Source organism: Phytophthora infestans, genomic scaffold, assembly GCF_000142945.1.
Source record: "Phytophthora infestans T30-4 supercont1.56 genomic scaffold, whole genome shotgun sequence".
Taxonomy (NCBI): domain Eukaryota; phylum Oomycota; class Peronosporomycetes; order Peronosporales; family Peronosporaceae; genus Phytophthora; species Phytophthora infestans.
In genome coordinates, this window is record NW_003303703.1 from 88,165 (window position 1) to 112,276 (window position 24,112).

A 24,112-nucleotide genomic window follows, 5' to 3' on the forward strand; every position below is an offset into this window, starting at 1 on the left:
CAATATCTGCCGTTCCCACCAGATCCTTCGGTTCCACTGACGTGTCGTTGATTTCTTTCACCTCCTCCTGCACGTCTTCGCCTCCTCTTTCATCGCTCACCCTGGACTTGTCTCCAGTGTTCACTGCCACAGTGTTGCCTTTCCACTCCACCATTCCGTCCCGGAAGTTGACAATTACTCCGAGTGCACTCAACAGATCCCGTCCAATCACCATCTCGTCTCTGGTGTTGTTAATGACTGAAAATGTGTGCGTAATGCGAGATCCATAATTCAAATCCATAAACCGGAATTGAACTGGCGTAGACCCTGAAGCTTTGACATACCCATCGACTTGCTCATAAGTCCGATCCAAGGGAGTCATTTCGAACCCAAGTTCTTGATTAGCTGCTAATAGATCGGCATTGATGAAACTTGTTCCGCAACCTGTGTCAACTAACGCCACGCGCTCCTGCAATGTCTTACACAGTCGGAAACGGAGACGCATTGGCGGCTTCCTGCCTGGCTCTTTGTCATTCAGTATTCTGCTGATGACCTTACACTCACTTTCATCGCTGAACGAGTAATCCGAGGCCATTTCTTCGACGTTTGTCATCTTCGCCTCCTCCGTTTTCTTTGCTGCTGACCACTGACTAGTACCACCTCTCGACGCATTCTTCTGCTGCGTAAAACACTCGCTGTCACTATGCGAACTTGTCTTGTGTAAGCTACACCACTTATCACTGTTGGTCTTATCACGTGACTGGAACTGCTTGGACGAGTTAAACTCCTTCTTGTTCTTCTTCCCGAAGTGTTTCCCATTATTGGCCTTCCCACCATTCGGCTTACCGCCATTCTGCTTACTGCCATTCTGCTTGGCATGCTGTTTCCACCCTCCAGCATGGCGCTCTTTACCTTGACGTCGCTCGGACTGCTCGAGTCTCTCGAAGTACTGTACGGCTTTTGGCATGGTGGTGAGGTGAACTCCGCTGAACTCATAGGCGGTCTTCCACTCGTTTGGCATGGCCCGCTTAAATGTACGGATCATTGACTGCTCGTCTATTTCCAGAGCATTAGTTGGTAGGTTCTTAAGCATGCGAATAATCTGACGCATTCGCTGATGGCATTCAGCGACCGTTTCATTGCGACGCTTCGCAAATAGAAATAGCTCTTCTTCGAGCCGCTCGTGGTACATATTAGGTACAAACATGTGACCCCACGACTCGTATGCCTTCTAAAAGGCATCCTTGTCCGTCATGTCCACATCTTCCGCTGTGTCAATCCACGCATCCAAGGCTTCATCGTCAAGCACTAAATGCAAGTGCTGTGACTTCTCTTCAGACGTCCACTTCTTCATGATACTCAGATGCTCGAACTGCTGTATCGACCGCAGCCACTCTTGAGCCGAGCCTCCACTAAAACGCGGAATACTGATCTTGATAAACTCACGTTCGCGACCCGTAGTCTTCTTTCGTGTCGTAACCTGGAACGTTACTGTTCTGGACACATCCGCACCTTCTTCACTCGTTGTTACTTTCTTGCCTTCCTTGCCTCCACAAGGTTTGAGATATCTCAAAGTGACAACCCTTGGCTCGCAGAGGGGCTCTCAGCAAGGTGTTAGCTGTAGGTCGTGGCTTGCAGAGGACCTGAGCCTTATTTGGCAAAAGAAGAAGTAAGTTATATTAAGTATGTATGCTGTGTGGCTGCCCACAACAACACTTCAAGCTGAGAAAGGAAAACTAGAAATTTGAGTCTCACGTCGTATGCGTCAACTGGTCATACCACAACTGGAGCGAACCTCTTGTTAGTACACCTCGAGCGATGGTGGAGCGCAGCAGAAATAGTCGGAAATCTGATTGCGTCCCCAATGACAGGTAAGACAGTTCGTAAAGAATTCTGACAAAAGCCAAAAGGCCTCGACGGTCGGCTTCAATTCGTAGTTGACGCTCCCAATCAACGAAAGCAAAATTTTGCGTCACTTGGGCGTAACCTCATTCCACTGTTGTTCTCACTTTCGCCATCCTTTTGTTAAATGCTGCCGCCCAAGGCGTGGGTTCCGACCGCGAAACATCGTCATCATCTTATTATTATTTGGGTATGCCGAGTCTCCGAATACGAGATACTGGTTCTCCATGGTATCATCGTTTGCGTTCAAAAATGGCAGCAAGTTTGATGATAGAAGTATGTATCCGTCACCTCTGCGCCCATCTTCGCTCCTGTAGCAGTGAAGGAAAACCCTGGCAAGATACGTAAATAGTTAACGACTTGAACACGAAAAATACGATGCTCTTACCATCAGGGCCCTCAAGTGTTTGATACTTGAAGCAGTGATATTTCTTGTGTCCGCTAAACTGGGCTTCTTGATTGTGTGTCGGGCGTCAGTTCGCTACCTTCTTCACATCGATGATGCTCCAAACTCTAAGCTGCCGTGGAACTCGACGACGCCAAAATGCCTCAGCGTAGGACTGTAGCCGCTCCGGTGTTGTTGCCTGCGAAAACATGATTGGGTGCTTTGCTGCTTCTAAAACCAGGTGAATCGTGTAGGTGGTCATTCGGCTAAGCGCCGACTCAAAGCGATCGTATCGAATTTGCGTATCTGCATAGCTTCGTGGGTAGCTCAACCGCTCCAACAAAAGACAGAGGCCTAGGACATCATTTAGGCTTTGAAGTAGAAAGAATCACCTCGGCACTTTTACCTTCTACAGCTGAGAATTTGTCACGGTGATATGGCGTGATGAGTACGGCGGGAATCTGCATCAAAACGACGAGTCGCCTAAAGTCCGTCATGCTCAAACCGGAAAAGCGGCTTGCAGTCGGTGTCGGACAACTCGTTTAAGTCGAACGTTATCATCGGCAGCACGGGAAGGTCTCGATGTAGAAAGTAGCCTAGAGAAAGTCCACCATCTGCCACGCTCGGCGTCCTCTGTACTGCCTGACGAGAAGCAAAAGATTTCCCGCGTCTTTGCCGCGAATGTCGCGGCTGTTGCCTCTCCACTGAAGCGCTGCTTTGACCGGGGTAAATCGTCGAAGCAGAGATTTCATCACGCAGGCAGCGTAATGCTCCATCTCGGCAGGGTGCATGTCCACGGTGATGTCTTGTACGCCAGCATTCCGCATTGCGCTCGGGAGCTCTGTCAAGATGCAGAGTGATTGTCAAGACTCATGCTCAATTTACTCTTATGGTGTTTGTGTGTTTGAACTGCAATCTTGGCGCGAACTTAGAACCCGTCAGGAAAAGACGCAGTCCGTGCAAAGCCGCGAATAAGGTTCGGCCTGCACTCAATTCCCACTTATTTGCCCCGTTATATTTAAATAAATGAAGCCACAGAAAATATAGCAAACAGCTCACTGTTTCATTGTCAATTGCCGTTCGGAACCGTTGCTCTAAGCACTCGAGCGTGTTATTGCTAATCAAGAAAATATTTTTCCGTAACAAATGCTAAAAATAGCTCACACCATCCCAGTGGGTGCTCTATTGCTATCTAAATTTATAAATTTCAAGCAGGTGGCTATTCCAAATATGAATAGAGCGCGGGATCTGTTGCAACAGCCGCATTCGGCAACGGACTACCAAAGCACAAATCCACCATTCTACAATGGGACGCGGGCGCAAATGGGAGACGCAGCAAGATGAAGCGCTAGCTCGCGCATATTTAGACCTCTCTCAAAACGCCATTCAAGGTGCAGAGCAGAAGGCAGCGTCTTTCTGGGATTCAATTCTCAATCGATTTAATACCGCAACAAAGCCGAAGAAGGAGGAAGTTCGTACTGCGCAAGCGCTTCGCAATCGATGGTCTAGTATTTCTTACGACGTGGCCAAATTTGTGGGGTGTTATAGTGTTATTAAGGCCCGCAATGAGTCAGGCAAGAGTGCGGATGACGTGATGAAAGACACTCGATTACTATTCAGAGAGCAACAAGGATCCGAGTTTTCTTTCGAGAGTTGTTGGTTGATTCTGCAGAAATGCCCGAAGTTCATGGATGGGATTAGAACCCGTGGGTCCAAATCTAACGCTGGTGTGGCTGGTGAAGTAGAGAAGGAGAGGTTAAAAGGACGAAAGAAAACTAAGACTGATCTAGCTGCGGAAATCGAGGATTTCAAAATACTGAAGCAACTCGTGGATGACAATAAAGAGCGAAACTCTGTACTCTTTGAGCAAATGAAGCGCAAGAACGACTTGATTGAGGAGCAGCTTACAATGGACCTGTTTAAGACAGACCCGAATTCTGAAGAATCCAAAACCTTTTTCAGTTTCATGCGCAAGAAGCGTCTAGCTTCTATCATGGATGGAGAGGCAGCTCATTAAGAAAACTATGCAGTAAAGGAGACCGGTCCAGAATGTTTAAATCGTTGTTTGATCCCGGAATACCGAAAAAAGCATGCCATATCCATCGATCTGCAGTGGCAATGGCTTCAAGAACGACAGTAGGAGCTCCTTCTTTTCCACGATAGTGTCCGTGCCAAGCTGTCGGACAATTCTTCCATTGCCAGTGAGTGCAGTCCAGAGATCTCAGCAAACCCGGCATGCCACGACTCTCATTAAAGCGCAGGATCTTCCTAACGTCATCTGCTGTTGGCGCCCGCAGGTACACTTTACCATATATGTCTACCACAGTCTTACAGAAAGCGTGAAAGCTCTTCATCACAGTAGTCTCTGCTATTCGACAATATTCGTCCTGTCCATCAGCAGAGATGCCGCTTCCTAACATGCGTAGAGCTGCAGTCATTTTCTGCTCTGGAGATGCCCCCATCTTGCCAACAGCATCAGGTTTCCATGCAAAATAAGAATTCGCTTCCGTAATATCGATCAATATCCGCCGAAAGAGTACTGAAGGGAGCCCGTAGCGTCGTTGGAACAGAGTTTCGTCGTAGACCGGATTAGGACCGAGGTAGTCCCGCATTATTGATTCGTGACCGAGTAGAATGTTCCGTTCACGTGTTTTCATCCTTCCGGGGACTGAGCCCCGGCGTGGCCGGCCTCTTCGAATTTTAGAACGGCGACGTATAATAAGACTTAGAGTGATCTCGGCGTCAAAGCCATCAAGAACATCGATGATGTTGTCATCGTCGTCGTGGCGTAGCAGCGCTTGAAGTTCCATCTATGCTGGATAGCGACCAGGCGAGTGGTCATAGGCAGAAGTATTTATATTTCTATTTTTGAGTGGCCAATCAAAATAGATTTAAACTCGTGATTAGAAATAGGTTTGCTCTAAGGAGCTCGAGGCTACGGAGCTCGAGGTGTGATAAAAAATGCAGTACGACCAAATTTTACAAATTGGTGGTCTATTTAAAAAAAGGTGGATCATTTAACTATTTAGGTATTCACAAATTATATTAAAAATTGTCATGATGTAAACTTACTTTTTTCAAATTACTAATATATCTTTTTGTGGTATTTCGGGGCTGTTTGTACGAATGACATAATAAATTTGATCTTTACATGAAATGCTATCTTTTTAACGCAAGATCGAAAATCGCGTAGAATAAATAAATCAAAAAGTTACTTTTTTAAAAACAAATAGTCAATTATTTTGGAAAGTTTTTCGTATTGTAAATTTGTTTTATTCGCGGTTCAGTGCTCGCAGTCGCTGTTCGAGCTGGTAGAGGGTGATTGGTGATGTTGAAATACAGCCACCCGGGATCTGTTGCAGTAGCTTGTCCAGTACTTCGATGAGAGAGTCGTGTTTCAACGAAATGCTCCACTTACGACGCAAATAATACGTCCTATTTTGAATTTTGCGACGCTCCTTTTTCTCTTTTTGACGCTGTTTGATTGCGCCCTTGCTGCAATCACGTTTTTTTTTTTTTCTATTTTTCGAATCGACAGTTGAAAATACCTTTCGGCACTTGTTGCAGCGTCGCTTGGGTAAGGGCCCAGGCTGGCCTAAGCTCTTCCTCTTCTTCGTTGTCGCCTCCATTTTCTGGAATGAGAGAATGGCGAGGGCGGACTAACTGCATTGTTATATTGTAATTTACAACGTAACAATTGTAATTGTTCGATTGTCAATTCCAAATTGTCATTTGCATTACATGTATTATAATGTATTTAATATTTGTTTTGAAAAGCAACGAGACCAATTGACCTTTTTTATATTACTTACACATGTACAGTATGCATCCAGCATGATGTAATTTTAAATTACTTTCCAACCTGTAACGGGCCTGGAGTGTCTTACACGTAACAATAAGGAAGCGTACAAGTTCCACGATAGTGAAACCAAGTGGTTAGTCTAAAGGAAAATCAACTCAATTTTTATTTAGGTCCAGGGCAGCTTGCCCTGACCACTCAAATACACGTCAACTCCTTATTGGTTGATAATGGGTCTGGCTCCCCATAGATCAACCAAATAGGATGACGGCAGTTCAGCACACGCTAGTCGTGTGCTGCGGCACCTACTTTTGTAATTTAAATCTACCTACTTATGTAATGGTGTGGCCCACTACATCACCCCCCCCTCTTAAAGTTGCACTTACGCAACATAAGCGACGGGCGGAGAACAAATCAATCAAAAGGGAAACGAGAAAGAAATCGTGGCCAACAGGAACGAACGAGGCGGGGACGAGACAGATCCTGCGCCACGCAGGAGAAGTACAGCACGACTTGCACAGCAAACAACAGGCGCGGACGATGGAACAGCAGCAGCAGATTCCAGCGACGGAGACGTCGCTGATGAGCGCGACGACAGCGGCACGCGGCACCCACGTGATGGACGAAGCGCTGAGACCCTGGCCGCTGTATGACATCTCCGGAGCGCAAGATACGGAGCCTCTGGACGAGATGAAGGACCTCTTCCGGCGTTTTCGTGCGCTGCGCCAGAAGCCGGTGGACGGCGTCGACCACAGCGCGTTGCAGGAGTCGTGGTACGCCTTCATCCGGTGCTGGAGCCGGACGCAAGAGCAGAAAGAGAATCTCGCCGACTGGATCGCATACCGGGAAGAAATCATCGGGGGGGCATTCCTTGGGCGATCTGCGTGTACGAATCTGCGATAGCGCTTGGAACGCCGAAGACCGTATCTGCTACGTGCGAGTTGCTGAAGGCTGCAGGAGGTGCGTGTCGTCTCGCCCGACTACGGACGAGTGGAGAGCCCATGTCGCCGAGCATCCGCTCAGTGATCGCGAGAGCGCCTGGATCCAACGTTACCGTCGCTCGCTGTCCGAAAAGGCCAGCGCCGCGCCGGCTCGCGCCGGCAATCATCTCGACGAAGCGCATCTCCGCCGCTCCGTTGGGATTACGAGAACTCGGGTCGTCGTTCTCGGTCGCGCTCGCGCGATCGCCAGCAGCGTCGTTCTCGGTCACGTTCGCGTGATCGCGCAGACTGGAGATCTCGTTATCGAGCGTCGCGTGATTATTCGCGGCGCTATCCGGCGCAGGAAGACTGGAGTCGTACTCTTGGATCACATCCGGGACATCGCGAAGGAGATTCGCGCGGGGCTCCCACGTATCTTGGTCCGCCGGAAAGCCAAGCCATCGTACCCTATAGCGGCGCGCGGCAGGATCCGTGCGACTGGTGGACACATGGCGCTGCCCCGACCGACAGGGCGGGTCTTCGTGATCGACAATCTTCTCGACTATCCAGCGGATCTCGCCAGCTGAGTCGACAATCGGCGGGGGCCATCCCGCTGATACGACTGACGTTCTGGTTGGGAGACGCGAGGAAGATCTCGCGGAGAGCTTCTGGACGGCGTACCAGGAGGCGGAGGAGGCTCAGGACGCGGCTGCAAAGGCCGCGTGGACTGTGACTGAGACTCGTCAGTCGAATCGGGAGCTCTTGGTGCGCGTGAGGCTTCTTGAGCGCGTGGTACATTGTCGTCTGCAGAGTGGGACGGTGGAGCAGGCGCCTGATGTGAATGGCGCGATGGCTCGGCGCGCGCGTCGGGCGGGGCGGCCGCTATATGCGCCGGCGGCTCAGGAGACTGAGTCGAAGCAGGAATCGAAGCGGGCAGGTATTTCTTGAGTCGTCCGACGTAGAACGTCGGATGTAGCCGCAGCGACGTAGGGAGATCCAGCGTGTAAGCCTCGCCAATAACCTTAGTCACCGTAAATGGCCCAATAAAGCGCGGTGCGAGTTTACTCGCGCCGAGGTTTGGTTACGGCAGAGTCTCTGATTCCTGATGTCGACAGGAGCACTCGATCTCCTGTCGCGAACTTTACTGTGTGTTTGCGGGCCGCGCTTGGTCCGCGTTTTCCTTCTGCTTGTCGACCGCCGTCTACAGCGCGTCGCGGACGTAACGGGGTGACTGCTTGGCGCTGGAGGAGAAAGTCCGAGACAGCGGTGTTGTCAGCCGGACGTGCCGGTTGCTTTGGCGCGTAGTTCGCTGATGGAGACACCGCGTTAGCGGTGCCAGGACTGATCAGGGCACGATTCATCCACGAAGCGAGAGGGGACACCGCGTCCCGGGGTGTCGTCAGGGCCTTCCTGGCCTGGGTGTGTGTCACTGCGTTAACAGTCGCTGAAGGTGAGGCTGCACTCGAGGAGGAGTCGGCAACCGGTATGGAAACCGGTTGAGAATCCATTACCGGTGTTGGCGCAGAAGACTTGTCGGCAACCGGTATGGTAACCGATTGTGGGTTCGAAACCGGAGTCGTCACAAAATGGTCGTCGCCACTTTCACCCCCACCCAGAGTGGAGCCACACGGCGCCGTGGGACGGCCCACGGCGAGGAGAGCTGGAACGCGAGGGTGCCGAGTGTTGTTGACGAAGAAAGGATTCAGGCCAGTCGACGCGTGAACCGCGTTGTTCAGCGCGAGCTCAGCAAGCGGAAGGAACGAGCTCCAGCTCGTGAGCGACGTCGCGTAACTGCGAAGTACGTCCTCAAGGACACGATTAACTCGCTCAGTTTGGCCATCCGTCTCCGGATGAGCAGCCGTCGACATCAGCAGCTTTGTCCCTGATAGCTCGAAGAGCTTCGTCCAGAAAACAGACGTGAACCGCGGATCGCGGTCCGAAACGATAGACTCGGACATGCCATGATGACGGAGGACTGCATCCACGAAGTGCACCGCGGTATCGGCCGCGGTGATCGTATCCGGGACCGGGATGAGGTGAACCATCTTGCTGATCCTGTCGACGAATACCAGGACACCGGAGCGCCCGGCGGAGTCGGGTGGGAGGCCAAAGATGAAGTCCATCGACACCAAGCGCCATGCCTCGGTGGCCACTGGTAAGGGACACGGGGGAGCCTGAGACGACGCGGACGGGTTCACGCGTTGGCAGATCTCGCAGGTCCTCACCCACTTGCGCACCCACTTATACATGTGGGACCAGTAAAAGTCGCGCGACACCGCGGCGAATATCTTCTCACGGCCCAAGTGAGCGCCAAGCGGGATATCGTGGAACTCATGGATGATCCGTGAGCGCAAGTCAGGGTCGTTGGGGACCACTACACGCGAAGCATAGAAGCGATCGATGCTGTACGCTAACAGCCCGTCTTCAATCCGATACCTATCGATCTGATGGCGTGTGGAGCGGGACAAAACACTCAGTGTCTTCTCACTGGGCGAGCGGAGGTGCTCCAGAATACTCGAATAGACCGGATCGAATTCATACGCAGTCCGGATTTTGTCGCGGAGTGGGGTTTCTGGAGACACGCTTGTCAGGTTCAATCCCGACGCCAAGCACATAGCACAGTTGTCTTCGTCGTCTTCATCATGCAGCGGTTGTCGACCCAGCGAATCGCGTGGGTCGTAATCTGGACGACGAGACAGAGCATCGGCAAGGATGTTGTTCTTACCGGGTTTGTAGTGAGCCACGAAGTTATACTCGGAGAAGAACGACAACTAGCGAGCAATTCGCTGGGAAAGATGAGGGCTCTTCATCGCTGTCCTCAGCGATGCGAGATCGGTATACACTGCGAAGGTTTGCTCGCCGAGTAAGTACACTCTGAATTTGATCAGAGCGTAGCGCATCGCGAGAAGCTCCTTGTCGTGGACAGGATAGTTGCGCTCCGCTGGCTTCATCTGTCGAGACTGATAGCTAACGACCCGTTCACGACCTTCGTCGTCAAACTGCATCAGCGCACAGCCGATGGCAAAGTCGCTCGCGTCGCAAACGACGTGATATGGTTTCGAGTCGTCGGGAAGAGCTAGGAGTGGCGCCTCAGCAAGGCTCTTCTTCACTGAGTCGAAGGTGGCTTGACCAGGCCCATGTGGCATCTTTCTTCAGGGGTGATGAGAGGGGCTGGATCAGTCCGGCGTTATTCTTCGTGTACTTGTGGAGATAATTCGCTAGTCCCAACCACTGACGCAACTCAGCGGGGTTCTTTGGTGTCGGCGATGCGCAGATAGAGGACACCTTCTCCGGGTCGGCGCGAACGCCGTCCTTGCCCACGAAGCAGCCCAGCACCGGAATCTCCGGCGCGCAGAAGATACACTTCTTCAGGTTCGCGTACAACTTGTTCTCGCGCATCACTTGGAAGACCTGTTTTAAGTGCTTCAAGTGGACTTCTATCGCGCTGAGATCACCCTCAGCGCGGCTGTGCACGAAGATGTCGTCGAAGTAGCTCGGTGCGAAGTCTCGAAGCGGACGCAGAACATGGGAGACCATGCGATTGAACGTGGCGGATGCATTCTTCAAGCCTTGTGGCATCACAAGCCACTCCCCGAGTATACCGGGGTGCTGACCGCTGTCAGCGGAATGTCGCTCGGTCTCATCAAGATCTGATAGAATCCGTCGGTCAAGTCGATGGCGCTGAAGACGACACTGCCTGACATGATGTCGAGCACCATGTCCTTCCGGGGAATCGGGGTTTGCGCAGGGGTGGTCGCATTGTTCAACTTGTTAAAGGCATGAACGATGCGCCATCCGCCTGTGGCATTCTTCACACAGAACGTTAGGCTCGAGTGTGGAGAGACACTCTCACGCACGTGACCCGCTTTACGGCGATTCTCGTAGAAGTCGTCGATGGCCTTGATTTGGTCTCGCGGCAGCGGCCACTGCCGCGTCACCCAGTACTTCGAACCGGCCGCGAGATCGATCTCGTGGCGGACGTCTCGATCGATAGACAGTTCGGCTGGAATCTTAATGGGGAGACGTCCGCGTATTCGCGGACGGTCTCGTACACTGGATTACCCGACTCGCGCAAGGACTCCCAGCGCTGCGAATCGCTCCTCGCGAGCGGACTCGGTTCGGCGCTCTTGGGACCGGTGGATCCGTCCTCATCACTGACGGCGTTCTCTTCAAGTGACGTAGACGAAGTGTCTGTGGTCAGGCAGACCTGCTCAACCTCGCCAACCTTGAGACCACGAAGGAAGTTCTTCCAGGAGAGACCGGGAAGCCGGGTGAACGATTGAGCGTCGCGAGGTGGACACGCAAGCTCGACGAAGCGCTGACGGCCCATGCCGTCGTCCACGTGCTCAATGACACAGACCGACTCCGTCTGTGAGGTACTGCTCGGTGCAGTTTCACGTCGTGGCTTCAAACGACGGCGCTTCGGCTTCTTTGCCCGGCGCCTCGAGTGTGTACTCGAGGAGGAAGAATCGCTCTCTCTGGACGATGTATCACCCCGCTCTGGGCACTGGAGCTCACTCTTGACTGTGCCGGTCACACGCGGGGGCCACTGCTCGACCGCGTGATCGTTCGGCGGGAGCTCCAACTGCTCGACCACCGGCTCGGGTGATGGGAGCCTCGACTGCTCGACCGCCGTGTTGCATTGTGGGAACCCATGCTCGACCGCCATGTTGCGCTGCGGGAACCCATGCTCGACCGCCATCGTGTTCTTGTCCTCGCCTCGCCGCGAGGAGTCTTCGTGCAACAGCACTGCGCAAACCATGCAGAAAGGGCCATCGCTCACTCTGTGTACAGCCTGCGTCGTGGACGACCGGTCCACGACGGTGACGTGGGGCCAGTCCTTCCGGGCAACCAGGAGGTGGGTGAACAACTCGCTCACGTCGAAACCGCTGCGGTGTTTAACCGAGCGGGCCAACCAGTCAATCTCTGGTTGATACCGTGACAATCACGGGATACCCAGGATGCAATCAAACGCGTAGTTCATCTCAATCACGAGGAAGTCGTCATTGCTGCGAAAGCCGTCGAACGTTTACGGCAACGTAATCTCGCGCCGCGCGACGTGGCGCGGCTTCCCGTCAGCAAGCTTGACTACAACCTGTCCGCGATTATTGCGGACAGCGATTTCTCTGGGTAGCGTCGACAAACACGACTCACGGAAGAAGTTGTTTGTCGCTCCTGAGTCCACAAGCGCGCGTAGTGGACGTCGGGCGCCGGCGACATGGAGGCTGATGATGATCAGTCTTGAGTCGCCCGACGCTGTGGTGGCATTGAAGTGTGCGTGTAGCACACGAGGGCTAGAAGGTTGGGTTGCCACCGGGGGACCCGGACCTTCATTCCAGCCCGTAGGGCGCCCCGCACCTACTGGCCCTGACCGTTTTTTGGCTGAACGGTAGGAGAGGCATCGACAGTATGCGCGAGCACTGGCGCGGGCGCGCGGTATTCAGCCGCGCGATGTCCAACCTTCCGACAGCGGAAGCAAGTGAGAGATCGACTGGGACGACCACCATTCTCACGAGGGACCGCACGACGGCGGTTGTTCGACGCGTCAATCGCGTCGATCTCCATCGGCTCCGGAGCTGACTCGTGAGCTTCCGCGGACATTGCCCGCGCGTACGACGCCGTCACCACGTAGTCTTCTTGAAGTGCAAGAGATAAAATGCCTCCTCGAGAGAGGAGGGTTCCGCTCGAATCAGACAGTATCGCGTCATGCCTGCACGCATGCCGAACACGAAGACGTGAACTTGAGATACCATGTCAATCGGATTGGTGACGATGCAGGATGCGAGGTGGCGTGTCTTCTGGGCGTAGTCGCGCATGGTCATCTTGCCTTGTCGCAGAGCGAAGAACTCTGCGCGCACTCGGGACTCGTCTTGTGGAGGCTCGAAGGCGAGACGAAGGTCACTCTGGAGGGCCTCTAGGGTGGAGAACGCATCGTTGTTGACGACCAGTTTGTCGAGCGCCCACTCCTTGGCTTTCCCGGCCAGTCGGGAAAGTGAGAAGTTAACTGTCGCTCCTTGCGCCTCGATCATCCTCGAGGCGATAGCGATGTCGATTTCGCGAAACCAGCGGTTCAACGGAAGGCGATTCGCTCCTTCACCGGAGTAGGTTGACGTCTCCAACTTGACGATGTCATTCCTCAAGGAACGCGAAGAAGTTGTCGCTCGCCGATTCGCGTCGGCGAGCTCGCGTTCCATGAACTCTTGAGCCGCTTGACGTTGTTGATCGGGGGTCGCTGAGCTCAGCAGCAACGCGACAACAGCCTCACCGGACACCGCCGCAAGGCGGTGAAAGGCTTCCCACTCGACACGAGTGAGATGAGGGAAAGCAGCATGCTCCAGGGTTGGCCCTGAAGCTTCAGACGTCTGGCCTTGGCTCATTGTGAACTTGGTCATGGGAAGGACTACTATGTGCTACCAGGTGTAACGGGCCTAGAGTGTCCGGTACTAGCTTACACGTAACAATAAGGAAGCGTACAAGTTCCACGATAGTGAAACCAAGTGCTTAGTCGGAAGGAAAATCAACTCTGTTTTTTTTTGGGTCCAGGGCAGCTTGCCCTGACCACTCAAATACACGTCAACTCCTTATTGGTTGATAATGGGTCTGGCTCCCCATATATCAACCAAATAGGATGACGGCAGTTCAGCACACGCTAGCCGTGTGCTGCTTGCACCTACTTTTGTAACCTACTTATGTAATAGTGTGGCCCACTACACAACCCTTCTAATTCCGACTTTTCTTATTTCCGATCGAGGGAGAAATGGGTTCTCATTTTGGTTTTGAGGTCAAGGATGAAACATGTCTCAAGCAGCGCAGGCGACAGCGCCGGAAGCGACCGCGCCGGCATAGGACGCTCGCAGGAGGATCAACGCGTGTATCGGGTGCGTCTGTTGGTAGGCGAGTGTCTTCGCTCCCGCGTCGTGGCCCGAGACTGTCAGTAATGGAGACGGAGATAACTGGTGGTGAAGAATCAGAGATTTCGAGCGATTGTGGGGGCGGGACCTGCAGTGAAGACGTGGAGGGAGTTGAGGAAGCCGTGGCCGCCGGTAGTGATGCCTCTGTGGACGACACAGAAGCCTCTGACTGAGCGAGCGCTGACGAAACAGTGCTCGTAGAGGTGCCGCTAGCTTGGCATCTTGATTGGGCGGCGTGGCAGGCGTACTTCACGAAGTACTGCGACAGGACAATGCATGGATGCTCATTCGCTAAGTTGCTACCGGACCTCCCCTGAACATGAGCGAGGCGTCGTTACCACGGCGTAGGCTCGAATTATTCTACTACCTGTTAACTGGGAATCTACTCCGCAGATAAAACCAGGATTCTACCATGATAATTTCATTATAATCATGTATAAATCATGGATCAGGATTTTTACCGTATCTTTCAGTATCTTCTCGTATTTTTCCGTATTTTCCAGCAAGGGTACTGAGCTAACATAGTATTTTAGTATCAATTCTTGGATATTACTAGTATGGCAGCATCCTCACGGCGATTGGTCGCCACGGTTGCTAAGGGGCCAATACCGTAAAATTTATTATAAAAAAACTTTTGGGCACCGCCCCCCAAGCATCATATGCAAATACATAGGTTGAAGCACAACAACAAATTTTTTTCATTTTGAAAAGCTACAGTTGACAGGACCTTGTTGCTGCCAGTTGCGTCGCTACAGAGGAGGTAAGTGTGTACTGCTGGTGCGGTGAACGTCCTGATACGACAGCACTCACGCTATGTTATGCTGTCAAGATCTTAGCTGTGCCAAATGCCGAAGAAGGTCCACGCTAGGGGCTCACAACCAGAAAGAAGCCTCAGTTCAGACCAATGCAAGTATCCTGGTTATTGTCGCAACAAGAGGGCATTCAAGAGGAATGGAGAACGCCACTGGCTCTGCGCTGAACATCGCGATCATCAGAATACTATGCAGCGTAATCGCTACCGGAAAACTACTAAGAAGGATGGCAAGAAGGAAACAAAGAAGAAAACTACGGCAATCAAAAAACGGAAGATCCAGAGTTCTACGTCTTTGAGCACCAAAAAAAAGGGATCAACTCCTGCATCTACGGCTTCGATTGAAGATTCCTGTTCAAGCACAAGCCGTGATAACGTAGTTGTGGAGCATGTGGAGCTGGATGTACCTGTGGTGAGCAACGCTCAGCGACCACGTGCTGTCGAAGGTGTTAAGGAAAAATCATCAGGGCAATCAATCCGTGAAGACGAGAATGCAGGTTCTGCCCTAGGCGGGGAGGTTTCGACGCATCGTGAACATTCGCCTTGCCTGTGCCACAATTCTCCTTTGGTGCAGTCTTCCCAAATGATCTACATGCTAGTTCCGCTACAGATTGGGGCATCATTGCCGTTATGCACGGCTCAGCAACAGTCTATGATGCCGGCCTCTGTGGTGGTTGCACCAGGAAGTTTAGGTGGTGCTACTGCAGTCTCTCAAGTTCAGCATGTAATGCTACCGGTATCTCAAGTCCAGAATAACGTCACCTCATCCCAGCGCGCCTATGTTGTGTCTGCGCCACCAGCTCCAACAAGTACGTACTCGCCGCTTATTCTTTGAAGATCATCATGTAAGCGGCTACGTCAACTAACTGTGGAATGGCTTTGTTGCATTAGAGCAGGGTGGTGAAACTGACGCTGGCAATACGGTCAGTATTTGAGGCATGGGAGCTTACTGCGTGTTCTTCGCGTGCTGTGATATGCTCTTACGATTTTTAAAGTACTACGAACACAATAATTCATAGGAATTAAAATTATTTTGATTCAAGGTGAATATTATTCTACAGACGGTTTATCTAAAATTGACGTAAACTTGCACTTCATACAGGCAAACTTGCACATTTTTTTTTGCAGGAAAGAGCAAATCAAGCAGAGCTCTTACATACATGTAGTAAAACTCTATTTCGAGTTGAAAATCACATTTTCATTAATTGCCCAGCGATATTATGTATTCTTGCCGATACTGCAAATACAACGAGTCATAGCCCCGTTAATACGCAGACTCCAGTAGTTATAACAGTGCGAATGAACGCTTGTGGATGCACTGGTTACATTGTTTAAACGTTTTTTGTTTGGTGACGTTACATTGACGCCACTTAGTTAGACTAACGACTTCATAGTTTTATTTGAATCTTCACTCAATTTCCATGTCCTGTTCGTGTCGTAGCCCTTGTTTGCCAGCAGTCACGATCAACCCGAAGAGCTTAGTTTTACTTAAGTCCTTCGAAGTACAGCACTAGAATCTTGCTTCCACCCAGGTATGCGCAGCCATCATTACTGCAGCAATATTACATTGCTTTATCGGAGTCCCTAAAATAAAGCATGTTAAAAAGCCTCGTTGCTGTCCAGAATCACAAGCTTTCTCACCTCTTGTAGTTCTCGGGGCGACAAAGTTGTCTTTTTCTATTGCGTTGGGCTACGAGCTGTTTTGGCGCCTCGAAAGCCATTTTTCGTAGTTTTCACCTTCCTATCATCTTGGTGTGATGGTGCTGTTGTGGGCTTGCGCCACCGCTCTCATTCTGTCTACCACCGACGAAGCAGCTAGCGTCGTTTGGGCGACAGCTTTTAAAACACGCTGCTCCTCACTTCGGAAAATTGCTAATTGCTCGGGAGTAGCTGTGAGTCGTTCTAGTGTCAGTGGCTGTGTAATAACTATTAAATTTCGATGTGTTATACGTGAAAGGGCTACGTATGCAAACAAAATGTTTGGAATTGCATTAGAGTGAAAAACCACACACGAGCATGTAAGCCCTTGTACCTTATGCACTGTCATAGCATAAGCCAATCGAAGCGGAATTCCCCTTCGAACAACGCGAAGATCACTGGATGCCTTTCCCCAAGAAACGTCTTTTGGTGGTATTGGAACGATATTTGGTACTTCATCTAGTAGGGAAGGACCGATATACGGGTCCGTGACTTGAACGAGCACGATGGGTAGATCGCTTCCCGACACAAAAATAAAGTCATAAACGATAGCATTTGTACCATTGCACAGACCTGCAGCTTGGGCAATGTTGTAGGTAAGTGTTATAGGTGCACCAACACACAGTTTTAACCTGTTAGGCACCACTCTGTCATGATCAGCGTTAGCTGTTTGAGCGTCTGTTAGAAGTGCGCGAACGGTTCCAGCAGGTATGTCTCGTTTTGTCGTTAAACGTTTTTGTTGAACGAAATGCTGCGAAGTTAAATGCACAATCGGTACATGAGCTGATACTATACTGTGATCGTTGGCGTCATTAACATCTATATTTTTGTATGCAATATGTTTGGCATTAGCCATCCACTTAGGTTTTCCAACAAATTGCACTGAACGGGAGTTGAAGAGATCAATGTCATCCTGGGTTGGCGATTTCTTACGTAGACGACGAAGAGCGCTAAACCAGTCAGGATCTAAAGCTCCTCTATTTTGACTAGTTAGCATACACACCGTTTCAATACTATCCCATATTTCTTTCCCACGTCGCTGAACCTGGTTTGAAATCTTTTGAAGGGGTGTTGATAGTGAAGTTGGGACAACGGGGTCTAATTGAGCAGAATCTCCAGTAAAGTACACATCTCTTCCACCAAAAAGCTCGTTTGAGTTGCTTGGCCATATTTCTCTCATTCTTTTATCAATCCAATATACCATGCCACAGGATATCATGCTAAACTCATCAATAATAACTAGATGTACGTCTTTATATTCTTCCTGCAATCGTTTCAGCTTTGTTGGGCCCGTTTTCGAGTCCGTTAGAGATTTGTAGGGAATTGAGAATGAGGACTTTGAAAACGATGAAAATGAGAAAGCTGAGCACAGTGTTTATCCTTTTATGTTAAATGCAGCAGTTCCTTGATGAGCTAGGAGTAGTACCCGTTTTGATTTCCGTCTCGTAGCTTTATGTTCACCAAATACGTTGTGCATGTCCTTCACTATATGGCGAATTAGCCAGCTTTTCCCACAGCCACCTTCACCGTTTATAATCATTTGGAGAGGCTTACACTTAGATTTATCCAGCATACATGTAAACCGTCTTCTCGATTGTTCCATTGCAATTGCAAACGGAATCCACTGCGATTCAGCCATTTCTTCGGTATTAACTAGATTTTTGTTATCCGAAGTAGGGTATTGATAGTGCGATTTCAAATTTCCAGTTTGACAAAAAATGGTTCCTAGTGATCGAGATTCTTTTTTCTCCTTCACCCATGGTTTTAGTGATCCATTCAAAAAGTCACGAGCTTTATCAATGATGGCAGACGTGTAGGTGTGTTTGGCTTTCCACTCCATCGGTTTATTTTGGTTTACTGAGGTTTCTACCGCACCCATCGGCTCTGGTTCTAGCATTTCTCCATCAGTATTCGATACAAACACATACTCAGACGGAGGCAGGGCAGTTATACTTGATTCGCTACGAGCGGATTTTATTAAATCTAATTGATACTGCCGAGCTAACTTGGCATTTGATTCGTGTTTCAACTCTGCATCCAGCAGCGAATTTTGAGCTTGAAAAAAGCGTGCTATTGCTTCATCATCGGTTGTGGGAAGCTCCTCTAACGTCCGCCATGGAACATACAAAAATACTTCGGAGAAACAGAAAGTGGGGTTCGACGAATCGGGTCGTATCCAGGGTGTCTTTTGCACAACCGTGGCTTTCTTGCGTTTCTTGATCCACCCTTCACCGTTCATACACTCGTACAGATCATCGGAGGATGCTACTTTACGTATCGACTCAATCGTTTCGAAAGTCTCTACAAATGTTGCTAAAGTCATAGCGTTAAAATGATCATTGTCCGGGCGATTCATGTACGCTTTCTCGATAGGCTCAATTCGAATAGTCTCGATCTCTGGTGTACTTGCTATGGCAACAAGGTCGTCTAGGTTTTGCGGCTCAACGCGATAGTAACGGGTACTGTGACGCATCACCTTGACTTTGGTGATTGAGCGGGATTTACTATGCATTGGTGGATTGCGAAGGAGAATGTATATAGCTTCCGGTGCACCAACCTCGCGAACCGCGAGAGTCGCATTTGCTAATCGCTTCAGAATCGAATGATAGGGAAGATTTGAGTCACGCCGTTGTATAGCTTTTGCAATCACTCGCCTGAATCGAAGTGTATCTGGCTCTGCTTTGCTTACATACGCTCCTGCGTATTCAGCAGCTCCGTAGGAGTTTCCAATTAGTTGCAGGTCCATATTAGCACGCCAACACGAAAGGAGATGCGGTGAATAATTGTTAATAGTGGACACCTCACGTTGTAAGTGGATTTTCAAGGAAGGTGTGCCATCTGAACTCGTTTTCGACTCAATTACAGTTCTAGGTTGTAAACTCTTGGGGAATCCAAAACGACATTCGTTGCCTTTCTTCCTACAAGTAGAACCTGCGTGGCATTCATGCTGCTGCACACGCTGAACAAGTCTGGCCAAATCACAATTCCACTCTTTGTTACCATAATGTGGTGGTCTTAAGGCCAGAATGTCACTTTCACTGGCAGTACAAGCAGAGCATGGGCACGAACTAAGCTCCGAGAGCGTCTTCGTTAGGACTGATATGTGTTTATCTACAAAATCAGCTAGTTCGGCCCGTCCATCATCCGTCTCTGATAGTTTTAAAACGTCAGGTGCATCTTTCACCCACAGCAAGCAATGTATGTGAGGAGAGCCTCGTTGCTGAAATTCTACACGCCAGAAGTGATCTACAATTTCGCCTAAAGGTTTAGACCTCCCGCATAAAATGTTATCGAAGAATGCTTGAAATCTTCTGTTAAAATGACGGGCACTAATGTCTGGGTTCTCATTTAGATACCTCCTTCGTTCATTAAACGAGAGCTGTCTGCACTCTTCCAGTGTCAATGCAGGATTGCATGCTCGAGCGAAATCTGGCCAAATCGTATCCGCTGCGCTCAGTGTTAAAAAGAAAGTAGGCCATTTCGTTGGCAATACTCGATTTCCTATCATTGACATTAGGTCTTCTCGTACGTTCGACCAGTATAGTCCACTACCTCTCACAACTTTAAAGTAAGTTTTTAAGGATTTCAAAACGTTCATAGCGGCACTAAGTTCTTCCTTTTCGTTACTGGAGTGGCTTTCTCCTTGTGTTCTTCCACAACCGGCTAATTCCATTGCCTCGGCACGTGTTTCAGAATAGCGAATTCGTCGAACTAAACCGTCAATTTGACGGCGTTGAATTAGATTCATGCAGAAGAATTTAAAATTGCCGTGGATAACATAGCGCCGGTCGTGCCACTTCATCAAGTGAGCACAATATTCGGCTAGATTGTACTCGTGATGTCTAGTTTCGAATTCCAGAGGGTGATAACCACCCAAACCGTCTGGAAATAAAGTAGGAAAGCAACATTGCATTAGTTGTTTCGTTTTGTACTCATCAATAGTATGAGTTCTACGGTGCATATTTCCAATCGGGATTTAGTTTCTAAAGAATCGGCTCCTATCGAATTAAGAATATGATCCATTTCAGTTTGATCGTCTTGGTTCACTTCTAATTCAAATGACTCAGTCATATTTTCAAGAATATCCGTTTCATTTTCACTGCCATTCGAACTCGTAGTAGTAGTAGCTAAATGACTCTGTTTTCCCTCAGATTCACTCTCATTTCGGACACCGGAACAAGTTTGGCCAGTCATACAGTGAGTATCTGGATTAAGTTTTTGACAAACGTCGTCTTCACTCGGCCCCTCAACACCGTTGCTACTAGGCCCACAATTTTGCTTTTCCCTGTTTAGTTGGCTTACCGATCCTCGTAATTCGCTGACATCATCATCCGTGATGGGTATACTTGGTATTTCCTGGTTGATGTTTTGATCGAGTTCCCTAAGATTATCTTCTGAAATTTGAATGTGCTCATAAAGCGGGTTATTCGCTATCAGCCAGCACAAGGCGCGCCTCACCAAATCTGACCGCACACGAAAATAGTTCGTTGTATTATCCGATTGTGATTTAAGTAACACAACTCCACATTCTTTCAGTGGTCGAGGAAGTTCTTTTACCATTTTAGCCGGCTCGTTCCAGTAGTTGACTGCATTTCCGCGAGTAAATTCTTGGCCATCTCTGTATTGATTTACGCACGTAGTGAAGGAAATTCCTAGTCCAACCAGCCTTGACTCTATTCGATTCAATTCAGCCAGCTCAGTCGGAACTGTTTGGATCCTAAAGCCACTACTCCGGCAAATTTTTGGTGTTTTTCGTGTCGTCAGCGATCTATTACATCTATCACACAGCCATATCATTGTTTTATTGTTGCTACAGCCACCAGCTAGTAACCTGTCACGAACGCACTCATTAGAAGCATCGCCTACAAGCCCTTCGGGAACTATTTCACATTCTCCTTCAGCGTTGCACAGAGGTGAAAAGAATATTGATTTGGGGTCGAATAGTTTTAACTTTGAATTATACGCATTCGCAACCTCTCCGCAACTTCCGCACACTCGAGTCAAGGGTGCGTCAATGGCGTCGAAGAAATCTGCAATAGTGAAATGACAAGAGTTAGTCACTGTCCGTAACAGTTTATACCAGTCTTGTTGCATACCTTTGTTGTCGTTCACATGATTGGCAGCCTCATTAGCATCAAGGAGACGGTCTTTACGCTTCCGACGCTTGCTCTGGGGGAGACTTTGAGAGTCTAAATTCCTCCGCTTTGTTTCTTCGTGCCGTGTTAATCGAGCATTCATTTGCTCAGTTTCTACCTCGTTGAGTCTTTCGGCGTGTTGATTAGGTTTGTGTTGTTGGGTGGTCCCTATACGAGTCGCTATTCGACGTATAACGCGTAGTGCTGCTTTGGCTTGCTTGGCCGCTTTCATAGCTCGCGTCTTCTTGGTAGCACGAACCATTGCGACTCAAATCGTTTAATGACTTGGAGTCAAATCTTTCAACTCGAAATTAGGACAGGCTACTTCGCCTGTGTTCGTTGAAGTAAATGTACGTTGATGCTCCAGATCGAAAAGTGCGTAGGGTACCACGGTACGCCCATGGTTCCATATTGTTCTTGTAGTCGTAAAAGATTTCATTTTTCAAGGGCGCATCTTCTTCCTTGTTTTCTTCCTTATTGTACATATTTAAACTACTCTACAGCAACAATAACATAAAATATCAGCAATGAAAAAAACTACATTTACTCCCAACCTCCAGCTGCCCTTCAAAGTGCTCGTAAGCCGTAGTAACATACACGTTATATTATATTATAAGCCCGTGTAAATTCGATCTACAATTAAATTTACCTCAGCAAATACGTCGATATGTAGCAGCTACGGCGGAAGTTAAAAATCAAATGCAAAAGCAGCAGTTGTACATTAACTAAAACAATACTAACGTTATTTCCTGAACTGGGTCAACTCACATGAATCCTGTGCAATTTGTAGATCCGCAAAAGCATTGCTTTTGATTCTAGAAAAAAAAACAGTTAGAGTTTCGAGTAGGGACCATTAAAAGCAGGCACTTAGCTTACCTGATCTCGTACAAACGCCCTTCCGTACTTGATGGTAATTTCTTCTCCCTTGTTAATAGCGGTGACGGAAAATATTCCACAACAGGTCTCACCACCGACCTCCCAGCGCTCCACAACACAATTTGGCGAGCAACTATGGTTCGCAAATCGGGCGATTCCTCCAATAAAGCGTGCATCAATCACCTCATTTGTATTCACAGCTAAACCATACGTATGGGGGGAGCGCCGACTTTCCTACAAAGCATAGTACCAGATTCAGTAAAATTACAAACTACAACCACCTAAACGGTATCTTACCTTTTCTTCACGTTCCCGATACATCGCTCGACTTATCACCTCGCCTACGTACTGAGCTATCAACGTATCACGCTCGATTGGCATGTCCGCCATCAAAGAGATTCCTTTGCCAGGTAGGGACGCCAGCGATAGTTCTGCATGTCTGCCACGTTGCATTCGTTGGTTCCCACATTTGTAGTTTGATGCGCAGTGGCCTTCCACACACTCTGTTTGTGTCTATAAAATTCATTAGTCGCGTACTTGTCCAGGCAAACAAGTCAGAAATTGCCAATTTCACGCACAGCTTGATTTTCACAACCTGAAACACATGTCAAAGTCCAGTCAGCACGAGGCTGACACTTAAAGTATGATATGTCCAGCTAGGCAAATATCAAAACGTATAGGAATTAGTACTCTAAGTTAAATGTAAAGTGTCATCTTTCACATTACCGTGGGTCTGTTACGAGGTCTACACACGTATACATTTTGCGCCACGTCTTCATACTCCGCAAATGCTTGCAACACGGAACGTTCTCGGTACACCTAGTATTTATTGTCAGAAATTCTGGTCAATTGGGCTACAAACATTCACCACCTACTTGATTTGGACCTTGCCTCACGCGCGTATGTTGGTTTTCACCCCCGCCTCGAAGAAAGAACTCGTCCAGCTTGAGCTGTTTCATTGCAGGACCCGTGGATCTGCCCTGACGTAATCCAAATCTTATATGACGGCTCTCATTCCAGTATAGCTGCTCTTTTGATCCCTCACATTCTAGATCTGGTGCCACCCCTTTGGAGCTGCTACCAGGATCTTTGTGAGCAAATTTTAAATCTATTGGCGCTTTATCACACCTAAAACTACTACTTCAATATCCAATTCGAACATCGCATATCATCACAGCGAATACCAAAGTAAACTATTTTTTTGTATTCATTACACTCGTTTTGTGGTTAAAAGTTGCCTTCTATTTGGTGGTTATTGTGCTATTATTCATTACACTACGAACCTATGAAGGCAAATTAGTTTGTAAATGCTAACCGCAGCTCTCAATACAACAACTTTGCTAATTTTCACGAAATATAAAATTGGGCAGTTGCTACTGCACGTTTCGCACCTGGCTGTTGTTCAGGTGTGGCGCTTGCTGCGCTTCGCCACTGTTGGATGATTTTCCTCGCTCTTGCTCTCCGATGCCATCACCACATCATTGTCAGTCGGGATGGCACTCATCGCACTCGTGTTGTCTTCCGCTTCGTAAGTCTTGGTTTTTAAGTGTTGTGGTGAGATCTCACAGGCCACCTTGCGTTTTTTCAGTGGTGGTTCGACCTTGAAAATCTTGTACTTGTTACCGAGCTCGTACTGAACGCTCCCCTTTGCAATATCAGCATAGAAACCAACGCCATCGGCATGGGAAAATTTGTA

The 24,112-nt window shown here is 49.1% G+C and overlaps 2 protein-coding genes across 2 annotated transcripts; both read right to left on the reverse strand.

The window, feature by feature from the left end:
* Positions 1-2,862: 2,862 nt before the first annotated feature.
* Positions 2,863-3,093, reverse strand: PITG_17762 (uncharacterized protein; the record flags this gene model as incomplete). The annotated part of the gene is made up of 1 exon (XM_002896568.1): positions 2,863-3,093. One exon carries the CDS (start codon positions 3,091-3,093, stop codon positions 2,863-2,865), a length of 231 nt encoding a protein of 76 aa, XP_002896614.1.
* A 19,314-nt stretch (positions 3,094-22,407) lies between these two features.
* PITG_17763 (SET domain-containing protein, putative) lies at positions 22,408-22,869 on the reverse strand (the record flags this gene model as incomplete). Its single annotated transcript, XM_002896569.1, has 2 exons — positions 22,408-22,616; positions 22,725-22,869. The coding sequence occupies 2 exons, from the start codon at positions 22,867-22,869 to the stop codon at positions 22,408-22,410; spliced, it is 354 nt and encodes a 117-aa protein (XP_002896615.1).
* Between the last annotated feature and the right edge of the window lie 1,243 nt (positions 22,870-24,112).